The sequence below is a fragment of the Fulmarus glacialis genome, unplaced genomic scaffold (assembly GCF_000690835.1).
Source record: "Fulmarus glacialis isolate BGI_N327 unplaced genomic scaffold, ASM69083v1 scaffold48669, whole genome shotgun sequence".
Classification (NCBI taxonomy): Eukaryota; Metazoa; Chordata; class Aves; order Procellariiformes; family Procellariidae; genus Fulmarus; species Fulmarus glacialis.
In genome coordinates this window covers 20,304-32,014 of record NW_009234842.1, presented here as the reverse complement: position 1 = coordinate 32,014, position 11,711 = coordinate 20,304, and the positions used below count along the sequence as shown (strand labels likewise).

At 40.8% G+C, this 11,711-nt stretch overlaps 2 protein-coding genes across 2 annotated transcripts in view; one reads left to right on the top strand and one right to left on the bottom strand.

Moving 5' to 3' along the window:
* Positions 1 to 20: 20 nt before the first annotated feature.
* On the top strand, positions 21 to 4,927 carry RPL9 (ribosomal protein L9). The gene is made up of 7 exons (XM_009585772.1): positions 21 to 148; positions 231 to 346; positions 1,236 to 1,331; positions 1,674 to 1,806; positions 3,189 to 3,269; positions 3,754 to 3,871; positions 4,911 to 4,927. The coding sequence occupies exons 1-6, from the start codon at positions 103 to 105 to the stop codon at positions 3,858 to 3,860; spliced, it is 579 nt and encodes a 192-aa protein (XP_009584067.1). The 5' UTR covers positions 21 to 102; the 3' UTR covers positions 3,861 to 3,871; positions 4,911 to 4,927.
* Positions 4,928 to 7,832: 2,905 nt separating this feature from the next.
* The window catches only part of KLB (klotho beta), an 18,497-nt gene continuing 14,618 nt past the window's right edge, over positions 7,833 to 11,711 (bottom strand). The window contains exons 5-6 of the mRNA XM_009585773.1: positions 10,320 to 11,463; positions 7,833 to 8,252 (exon numbers count right to left, since the gene is read on the bottom strand). Coding sequence (XP_009584068.1) covers positions 7,891 to 8,252; positions 10,320 to 11,463 — 1,506 coding nt within the window. The 3' untranslated portion in view covers positions 7,833 to 7,890. The remainder of the gene's footprint in view (positions 8,253 to 10,319; positions 11,464 to 11,711) is intronic.

The following is an 11,711-nucleotide window of genomic DNA, read 5'->3' as shown; positions in this document are numbered from 1 at the left end:
GACGTCGGGTCGGCGCCCCGTAGTTGGGCGTCGCAGGGTAGGTGCGGGGGAGGAGCGCCGTGCCTGGAGGGCCTGCAGCTTGTCTCGGTTGTCCTTTCCAGAATGAAGACCATCCTCAGCAACCAGACGGTTGACATCCCTGAGCAAGGTACGTCTGCGCGTGCCTTTGAAAGGCGTTTTGTGGTGCTGACCCCGCGGCCGGTTAACGCGCGTCTGCCTTTGATTTCCAGTCAGTGTTTCGCTGAAGGGCCGGACAGTCATCGTAAAGGGCCCCAGGGGAACCTTGCGAAGGGATTTTAACCACATCAATGTGGAGCTGTCGCTCCTGGGAAAGAAACACAAGAAGGTGAGTGCTGCAGAGGTCGTCTCTCTGCGCAGAGAGGGAGGGTAGCCTTACAGTTAGCTTTAAAACTTCTTGATAGCATAGGAGATTGAATCAAAATTTTTAGCCGCGGATAAGTTACTTAATTTTTCGCTTATTTCTGTGTTTTCTGAGGGAGGCTGGTGTCATAGAACCTTAGGACCTACTCGGGAACTGTGGAATTCCTGAAGTTCTGTGATATGTTGGAGTGAATTTGTTGTTTGATTTTCTCTTGTAGTTACAGTCAGATAGTTACTGGGAAGGGGTTTGATCATTATATGCTGTGTTTTATAAACTGGCTAGTTTTAGCTAGATAAAACTAAATCTCTACGTTTAATTTCCAGAATTGGCAATTTACATCAGAAGAGCAGACGTTTTCTAAATAAATGCGTAATATTTTTCTACTGTAGTTAAAAAGCTACAAAAAAAGGGGAAGAGTGGCTGATTGCAGCTACTTTTTCACAAACATCTAGTGTGTCATTAAATCACTGGACCCCCATACAGTGTTTCTTTAAAAAGTTAATAGATAATACCTAGGAGGCTGACTTTGGAACAACCTGTTCAGTATTTAGCATTTGATAAAACATCTTTCAGCTTAAGATGTCAGAATATCTATCCCAGCTAATTTGAAGATTTGCTAGCAGTGAGACATGAAGAAAAAATTATTTCTCATATATCTTGGGGTTAGGACTTAAAAGACTTGAGTTAGGTGGGCCTTTAATAGTCTTTCAAAGACACAAAATGCCTTTGTGCTTTTGTTAGGAGGGCTTTTAAGAAGTTTACCTGAACTTCCAGTTTGTCACAAAAACATTTTATTTCTAGTTTTGAAGTGTAGCTGAAAGCTGTGTTAATTCTGTTTATTTTTTTAACACAGCTACGTGTTGACAAGTGGTGGGGTAACAGAAAGGAGCTGGCAACAGTTCGCACAATTTGCAGCCATGTACAGAACATGATAAAGGGTGTTACACTGGTGAGTGTTACTTTAAAATAGGATAACTCATGTCATTTTTGTTACAATAGACAACAATAGACAGCCTCTTACTTTAGCGAGAGCTTTTGTAAGCATCCAACATGTAGCTTTCTCTCTCTCTCTGTTTGGTGGTGGTTTTTTTTTTTTGCACGTACTGTCAAACAAATTCGCGGGCAGAAGAAAGCGTGAACAATAAACTCTGGATGTCTCTTGGGCTCAGTGCCTTGCCCTTGTTAAGAAACTATTTTCAATATATTTTGGTTTTAGGTATTTTCAGTAAGCTTTACGTATCTGTCTTATCTTTTGGCTGCTTTCAATATCTGATGATGTCTTTCATCCTAGGGATTTCGTTACAAGATGAGGTCAGTGTACGCTCACTTCCCAATCAACGTAGTTATACAGGATAATGGCTCACTTGTGGAAATCCGAAACTTCTTGGGAGAGAAGTACATTCGCAGAGTGCGTATGAGGCCAGGTGAGCATATCTGGAGATACACTTTATTATTTCCAACTGGGGCTCTAAACAACTTTCTTTGGGTGCTGCCACTGACGACAGGAGATGGCGAATGATTGTTGAAGCAGCATTTGCCTGTCTGAATTTATGTAATCTTATGATAATTTTGCCACTGTTTAGATTTATTATTAATAATGCTTTTGTAATTTATTTTTAGCAAATGAGAGCTAGCTAATAGCTAGTTTAGAACTAGTTATTGTAATATGAGTTACAAGGAGCCCAGTGTTTACTTTCATCACTGTGAGGTCTTGACAGTGTTTATAGTTGGTAAACTGCAGGTGCTTAATTTTAGATTTGTGTTTCTGTTTTAGACATCGTACATGAACTAGTTTCACACCACATCGTATTTTTTGTCTTTGAAGTGTTTTTGTATTTTGAATTTCCTGATTGCCTAGGAGCATGTATGATAAACTTCAAAATTATCATCTTAGCTGATGGTTTTACGTATTGCATACTCGGAGTTTTAGCAAAATCTCTAATAGAGTAGGCATTTGATGGAGCTTGTTAAACTTCCGAAAGGAGGAGACAAAACATCTCATAAACACAGTTCCGTTGAGGCTGTAGGGAAGACTTTCCGTATCCATTTTTTTCATAGTTCCACTCCTTCTGAAGGTATGGGTAAGGATATTTAGTGTGACTGGTGGTGCTTTGGGTTGGCTTTAGATGAAAGCATCAGACCTGTCCAGAAACACTGGTAGATACAGTGCGGAGTTACTTACAGCGGCTTTGACTTTGATTTACCATGGGATATTAAGGATGGGTTTGATTATAAGCTAACATCTACTGACTAAATAGATCAAACTATAAAAACTTAGTTATGTTATTCTTGCAAATGAAAGCTTCATGTTAGGCTCTTGGATGTCCTAGTGTTTACTCCTTGTGAGTATTTGCAGTGTTGCTAGTATAAACATGGTGCTTGACACGTCAGGGGGCAGGGTTTTTTTTTTTAGTGACTTTTCATTGGGGTGACTCCAGTTTTGCATTAATGAGCATAAGAATGTGGAAAATGGCACCACCTAGCTGACAAAGCCATGTTGGCAAAATCTCTGGCTTGTATGCAGTGCTGGTGATTAACGCTATAACATAGTAACATTTAAGTAGGAATATCACTTAGTTGCTTTCAATCCAGAGCGTGACTTGCACTAATCTTTGACTTCTGAAACTGTGAGGGAGGACAATCCTGGAAGGGATTTGAGGGACTCTTTTTAACAAAGTCATAGAAGCTAATTATTGCCTAGAATACTGCTTTCTAGATCTGTAAATTGGGACAGGACGTGAATACTTTCTTTAGTATGCTTAAAGTCTTCACCAACGATATAGACTGTTCGTCTTCCTTTCTGTAGGTGTTTCCTGTGCAGTATCTCAAGCCCAGAAGGATGAGCTGATCCTTGAAGGGAACGACATTGAATTGGTCTCCAATTCAGGTTTGTGAAAGTAGATGCGTGGGAAGATATAATGATACGGCCACTTTTGTCTGAAGATGTCAGCGTAGCAAACTGTCTTTTTTTCTCAAACCCTGAGATAAATGACAGTTCAGCATTTTTTTTCCCTCTAGTCACCGTAATTGCTTTTCATAGTTTCTTACTCTTTTTCTAAACTTAGATATGTTTTTACAAGTCCACAGAACCTTTTGTTTGAGTCAGTATGGATGGCCTTTTTGGCACCAAACTTACCAGCTTTCCCATTGTATGAGTGTGCAGTAATGAAATGTCACTGCCCCAAGTTGCCAAGATAGGCCCAGTGAAATGCATTCTGTTTTCATTAGAACTGACAGGATTTTAAGTTGGTAATTCCTTTCTCCAGATGATAGTTTAATTTGTTAGTTGAAATATCGGAGAGAGCCTTGAAAAAGGCTATGAGTTGGCTTGGACTTCTTGCTTTGTGCTAATGGTCTTGCTTTGGCTGCAGCTGCCTTGATCCAGCAAGCCACTACGGTCAAGAACAAGGATATCAGGAAATTCTTGGATGGTATCTATGTCTCTGAGAAAGGAACAGTACAGCAGGCAGATGAGTAAAACTCTAATAGGTTGGTATCATCTTAACGCAGATTGCACATCTTCCATGTAGAGATGGTTACTCGATCTGGGGACTTGATAAGGTTTATCTACTTTAACAAAGCTGCAGTTAAGCAGGTTCCCAACGGGGATGCAGTTGTGCTTGTAAAAAGGCACCATAAGAGGTATCATAAAACTTAACTTCTGCTAGGCCTCTTGACAGCAACTTTCCATTTCTCATCAACTTGGTGTTATGCTACTGTATGGAGAAATACCTAACTCTCAAGTGCTGTATTCTGCGCTGTGCATGCTACTTAGGATGGTGGCTGGGAATTTAAAACCAACTGACCTATCACGACAGACCGGTTTACGGTTATTTACAGAGAAGACTTTTGTAGACTAATGTTATTCCTGGTTGGACGCTCACTTCAATAAAAAAAGTGGTCAGCACATAATTTATATATAAAGGGCTTCTGTGTAGTTTGTATGTAAATGCTTGTAAACAAAGATCAATTTAACAAGGACAACTATTTAACATTGTGTATGTACATTTGTTACTGAAGTCGAGTACAAGGATTTTGGGATAATTTAAGAATTTTAACTGCTAAAGAAATTTGATGCATTTCAGCTATGTATGGTTCCACACATGGTACAAAACACTTGTGCAGAATGAGACAGGCTGACTTGCGAATGAAATAGATGTTGTGTGCCTTTTGAACCTAAGCTTGAGACAGGATGCAGATGAAGTGAGTTTCATAAACTAATTTTTTTTTTTGTCACCAGCCAGGTACCAGACACTTGCAAGCTACTGAAAAAATGATTTTTAGTGCTGTTCTGAGTTCCTTGAGAGACGGAACAACTTGTTGCCTGCTTGTTAAACAGTCATGAGCTGTTGTGTTTGAAGGCATCTTTAAGTAATATTGTCTGAATAAAATTAAGCAAATTCTTTGAGCTATTAATGTCTGTCTTGCATTAAAACTATCAGATAAATTAGTGATATGTCTATAAACTTTCAATTTCACATTTGCAGTGCTAAAACCTTTCTAAAAGCTCTTAACTTCTTATTTACAGTTGTCTGGATCCTGAAACAAACCACCATGAGCCATTATATCAGCAAGTACCGGATTGAAGAATCTGATACAAAACCCAAACACCATGAGAGGCTTAATAAAATAAAACATATTTCGTATCTTGGCCTCTTTTCTTTGTTTTTTAAAGAACTAAATGGTGATTGTGTGAACCTGTTCAAGATCTTTGGCTTTTGGAGAAGCAGATGGTCACAGGGTAGTGCAAGATAATGTTACTGCTGTATACACGTTGCTTATGGGTCTCTGAGAACATTCAGACTGAATGAAGTCCGATGGAAACCTCATGCCAGTGGAGTGTGGACCCAGCGTGTAGAGCCATGAAATGGTAGTTTTAAATCATAGTATTAAGAAATAGCAAAAGCATTGTTCTTACAGAAAGGAGACTAGTGTTCTTTCAGATCATTTCAGAACCTCAAACCAATGACTGCGAAAAACGATTTCCATGTACAATTTCTGGAGGGGAGTTCAGACTTGTGATGGCAGAATCTGAAGTAGATTAAATCCAAAATTGGAATCAGTGGAACCAAATTTATAAGGCTTGTTTAAACTAAATACAGAGATGGAAGGACGATGAAAAGACGATGCTTTAGCTGTATTGCTCGATTAAGAAAACCAAGGACTTGACCTCAGAGTTCAGGCAGTGCTTGTTGCTGAGTTTCACCAACAGTGATTTGTGTCATCTGGGGGTATAGTGCTCTCTTTTGTCTTCGTTGCTAATCTTGCCATGTAGCAACATCTAGTTGGGATTTTGTGCTGTTTCTGTGGAATGGCAAAATCCACACTGTCACTTGTTACATTCAGTTTTTCACAGAAAATACCAGGATAGTGCAGAAACATACTTGGCAACAAGTGGCTAAAGCTTAATATTGAGGAAAGCATCTATGCATGCGTAAAAAATTCAGAAAATTGCCCGAAGCACCCACTTGCATGATTCCACCGAGTTCAACGGGTGTGCGGTACCAGTATCTCTGAGCCTGGAAAAGTAGTGGTACTGAACTTTGCAGACATGGACTTTGTACATGGCCTGCTTAACGTTTTTAAGATGGGTCCTGTGCTGTTTGAATTGTGCAGCTAAAGAAGTCTTCCAAAACTCTGCTCCCACAATGCATGCGGAATTCACCAGGAGTTTCCCTGCAGTGTGCTTCAGTTTGATTCCCCAGTGGCTGAGTGATAACCAGTCAGTGTCTTTGGGCGAGGGAAGGGTGCATGTACCTCTAACACCTGTGCTGTTTGCTGTGCTGGTAGAATGTTGTATAGTGTAAAATGGGCCAGAGTCCCTCATCATTTTACTACTACTTACCTTTTGAATTAATGAACCTTCTGTGATGTTGACCAATACTTGAAATATAACGGAGAAATAGTCTTATGCATTTATTAACTGAGACTCAAGGTTGGGTCAAGTATTGGGAGTTTGGGGTTCAGTCGGTAGCACGAATCCTCCAAGCAGCACTTCCATGAAATTTCTAGTAGTCTGCAAGTGGCTGTAATACTTTATCTTAGATTATTGTTTACTTTATCATAATACATCATCATTTACCTTGTGGTTGATGCTATCTTCTGTGTTCAGATGCAGTTGGAAAAGTCAATGTGTTTATATGCCTCATCTCTTCAGAAGCACTGGGGTACAGATAAAGTATGTCTATCTGTTTTGGGGACCTTAAGACTGAGATTACTATCTTCTTGTGGGAACAGGTTGGGGGTTTCACTGTGTCTTGAAAATGATACTAGCCACTGGAAAAGAAGGTTGTAAAGTGGAGGCAGGCCGTAGGAATTTAACTGATGCCTCTTTTTGCCCTTCTTTCCATTTCTAGAGCAGCTTTTTTACCCCTCTGCAGAGGTGCGTGGTACCTGCCTGGGCAGTGATCGTCTGAGCATGCAGTTTGATGCAATGACTGAAAACGCTGGCCAATGTGAATTTTAAATGATGGTACAGGTCACGAGGAAAAACTCGTTGGACAAAATTTGAGATGACCAAAACCAGACCAAGGGAAACCTCTGAGTTTGGTCCCTGAAAAGTTTAAATGAGATTAGCAGGTTCATTTGTCCTTTATGAGCATTATGCCTGGGTTGGTAGCTTTTGTGTAATGCAGCAATAGCAATAAACAACTCTCATGGTTTTATCCCACCCATGGCTTGCATTAGCACTTGATTAGAACTAAGATGATTATTTCTATGAAAAAGTGCAATTTAGAATTCTATTCATCACTCTCTTGAGTAGATTAAGAGTTACTATTTATTTTGATGTTCTCTGCTAGTAAAAATTTTCACAGCTGCCCCATTTTGGAGATGAAAATAGTGATTGTATATTATTTTGACTTGTCTCCTGTGGGTCCAGTTACATTTGCTTAAAATGTTAACATCTGATCTCTACTTCACCCAATACGTAAGAGATACAGGTGTGTTGGTCAATAATGGAGTTAACTTGGATTTGTTCTTTTAGAGGTATCCTCAGAAGCTGGCCCAGCACATTTCATTCTTGGTGTTGTACTTAGTTGAAAATTTGTGGGTTTTAATAACACTTTTATTTGTAAACCCTAACAACTGCAGTTTCATGCTCAACAACATTCATATCATGAATACACATCACAAGACGCTTTGGTCCAAAGAGGTTCATAGAAAAGTGCATATCAGTTCTCACAGCTTAATATCTCTTTTCAAGTCAAACTGTTTGAAAGGTTATTCCAAGGCACAGGAGAGTCATAAAATTTTCTTTTTTTTTTTTTTAAGTAGATTAATTTTACTTCTACATACAGAAGGTGGATAAAAGTAATTTCACCAGAAAGAAATGTTGTCATAGGTCTTCTTCCTGTACATACAATTACTTTCCGTTTTCCAACGAAATGCTTGGTGTGTATGACTGGAGTGACTCAGGTAGTGCTTTTCTACAGTTGTCTCATCTGCATCATCCTCTGTAGAATGCAAACAGCGATGGATCTCACTGAAAGAGGGCTTGTGCCCCCTTTTTAAAATGAAACACAGATGCGCTGGATGCTTTTTGCCTTAAAACGTTTTCTTCTTTTTCTTTTGTGAAAAACAATAATGGTTAAAAGCAAGATAAGGGTAGAGAAAAGGCAGCAGGCAAAGAAGATTAATGGCTTCTTCTGAGAAATAAACAAGCAGAAGCTACACTGCTTTTCTTGGTTGGGGGGGTCGCAGACTGAATAGTCGGCAGGAAAGCCGTTGTTGCTTATCAGGTTATTGTAAAATTTTATTGAAGGCTTTCCTTTTGAATCCGAAGTGAAGAATCCAAATCTGGGCTTAGATTTTTCTTCAGTCAGCTTAAATGCATAGTAGCCTTTAATCTTGACTTTATCAATGTAGTATGCTGCAAAGGGGAAAAAAAACAAAAACAAATGTTGTTATTAGAATCATAGAATCATAGAATGTTTTGGCTTGGAAGGGACCTTAAAGATCATCTCGTTCCAACCCCCCTGCCATGGGCAGGGACACCTTCCACTAGACCAGGTTGCTCAAAGCCCCATCCAACCTGGCCTTGAACACTTCCAGGGATGGGGCATCCACAACTTCTCTAGGCAACCTGTTCCAGTGCCTCACCACCCTCATAGTGAAGAATTTTTTTCTTATAGCTAATCTAAATCTACCCTCTTTTCAGTTTAAAGCCATTACCCCTTGTCGTATCCCTACATGCCCTTGTAAAAAATAAAAACCTTGCATGACCTGCAAACCTTCTGGTAATGAGTTCAGACTTCAGATGATTATCAATTTAAAAAGCATAATTGCACCACAAAATATTTACACTTACTGCTTCTAACAATACTCAGCTCCCATTGTCAATTTTAATTAAGTAGAAACAGTGCATCGTTTTAAAAAAAAAGTTAGAATTTGGGAATTTTCTGGACCTACTCTGTGAAAGCTGGATTTGAACAGGGTTAGAGCTGGGAGCTTGCTTTCCTGGGAAAAGCCAGATGCTGCTCTTTACTGAACCCAGCTGCGATGACCCAAGGGGAGCAGCTGGCCACCTGTGCCATGAGAGGAGCTTTCTGAAAATTCCTGCCCTGCTCCAAACCCAGCTGCTCAGCCCTGCAGCATGCATGACTGTATGTTATACTGCTGCACCCAAGTGTTGGGTGAAAACACTTTAATGAAATCATAAATAGCAGTCCTTGGTGAGTAAACATCTCTCCAATTCATGTGTAAGCAGAGATGTGACCCAGATTAAGCAAGAACGTTGTAAATTGGCGGGATCTTTCGGTGAGTACTATAAAGTATCATGCTATCTGAAAAATAAAATGTGAATACTATGATGAAGTGCCCTTTAATATTTCCTTTAATAATTTATTTTTCTTTTGTTTGCTATGTGAAATTAGCATGGAAAATAAATCAGCAAATGCTCATTAGTCCTATATTAATTGAGAAAGAGCTAAGCACTGGAGGGGGAATGCTCTATTCTTGTTGGTGTCTAAAAGTAATCTGAAGCCATGCTTAGCCATGAGTACAACCTATCTCATTTTTTCACGTAGCTAGCTCCTAGAGAGGAGAAACCAGGATATGTACACTATGTTTGGGGACAGGTGTCTCAGAAGAGCTTTTAGACGCCCCACGTCCTGATCAGGGAACTCGCTAGTGCTTGCCAATAGGGAATAGTGAGTGCAAGGAAGCGTTGTACGTCTCGTTTTGGCTGCACAGTTCCGGTACCGAGGCCTTTCTGGTATCCTGTGGCTTGCTGCTCTCCTTTTAACGTTTGGTTTGAGGAAGAGGGATAGGAGAGGTGAGGTCCCTGCAGCATTTCTCATACAACAAACTATTGCTGAAGATCATTGCCCTGAACATTTTTGTCCTCTACCTCCATAATTATTACTAATTTTTCTCTAAAGTGAAGAACTAGATTTCTGTAGGTGCACAGGAGAAAGGAAGCAGCGGAACATGAACTAGAGTTTGCCTATCCTTTCAACAGCAGCTCCTCAAAAATCTGGTGACCTCCTGTATTTCATCGATATGTCCCTCCAGGTCTCCTTAGACTTGCTTGTGCTTTCCTGTTCAATGACTAGTTCAGCAGCAAGTAAGGAGGTGGCTCCCACCTTTCCTTGTAGAGTAGAAATTAGAGTCGTCTCTTGGGAGTTGTTGGTCTGAAGTGCCATCTCCTACTAACTTCTGATTAACTACTCCGCTGTATATGCGTGCCCAGATGGCTTCTCACATGGATTAAACTGGAAGCAGCTGTGGCTGCGTTTCACATGCCTTTGCTTTGTGTTGTATCTGCCCTGAGCGTGCCTGCAGAATCAGGCCCCTCAGGAGGCTGAATGCTGATGGCCGGCATCTCAACCAGAGCTGCTTGCTCTGTCTGGGGCAAGTCTTAGGTGCTTGCTTAAGGAATGCCTGGGTCTGTGCCATGGAAATGGCTCTGCGGAACTTGAATCTATCATATACTCACCTTTTAAAATCTCTTGTACGTATTTTCCCAAGTAATAATTTCGAAGTTCATCATTGTCTAAGGACTGGTCATCTATTCCATTTGCCGTGATGTAAATATCAATGTCACCGTAGGTTTTTTTAATCCACTTGAGAACTTCGCGCACTCCCCAAGGCACCACGGCCAAACGGGAAGGGGAGCTCAGGCAGGTGATGTCCTGCAGAAATTGGATGTCACGATCAAATTCATACTGGCTCCCATTCTGAGGTTCGTGAATCACAAATCTGGTGGTGAAATGATTCAGCGCATAAAAGTCAGCTGCACCTTTGACGAGCTGCTTTTCCTCGCTTGTGAAAGATGGCAACGAAGAGTACGAGAGGCCTTTTCTGTTTTTAAAGCTGATGTATTCCCTCATGGTAGCCGGATAGTCCCCGGTCTTAAATATTGGATCGGCAAACCAGCCTATTTCAAACTGAAGAAACCTGTTGGCAGCTTTGGAATGAGATTCGAAGTAGGGGTTGGCAGGCTCAGCCCAGTCCGAATGCAGGGACAGGGACACTTTGCCATACTGAAAGGGCCGGTACTGTTCATCGTATATTTTCCAGGCCATGGCATGTGCTATTAATAAATTGTGTGCTGCCCGGTATGTATCATTGCTGCTCCTATTGTAGACATCACTTAGCCGGTTAGGCTCATTTATTGTAATCCAAAGTTTAACCAAATCACCAAGTTCCCGAAAACATAAAGCGGCATAGTCTTGAAAAGCGTAGGCAGTAGACTCGTTCAACCATCCTCCTGTCTGCAGCAAAGGAGGCGGCAGGCCCAGGTAGGCGTGAGTTGGATAATATAAAGTGACCATGGATTGAACGTTGAGTTTCAGTACTTCGCTAATCACGCATCTGTAATACCTAAGAACTTGCCTGTTGACCACAGACAAATCTCCATTGGGTAAAATTAGTGACCAGTCAAGTGCAAATCTGTAGTGGGTGACTTTCATTTTTTCCAGGAGGTCAAGTTGCTTTTTAATACTGACAAAATCCGTGCACTGTGCTGGTCGGGTTTTTAGTTTCACCCCTTTAACTTTGTGCAGGAGCCCGTCTCCTGTGACGTTCCAGAGGTACAGGCTGGAATCACAGAACTGCGGTGAGGAAGCCACAGATTCTGCCTGTGAAAATAAAAACAATATGTTGCAATGGGGTTTAATTAAATGAATGCCTGCTCGTAGTCCACATTTCTGCCTGTAGGATTAGTGCTGGATGTCAGAAGGTCCCGCTTAGATGCTTCGAGGGGAATAGGATCACTGACTCGCCTGTATGGGCTTTGTGCTAGTGGTCGTCTTACCCCTTCTGTTCCTTCATCTACGGAAAACATTAAAATTGCACTCTCCTTTCTATTCAGCTACACACTGGCATT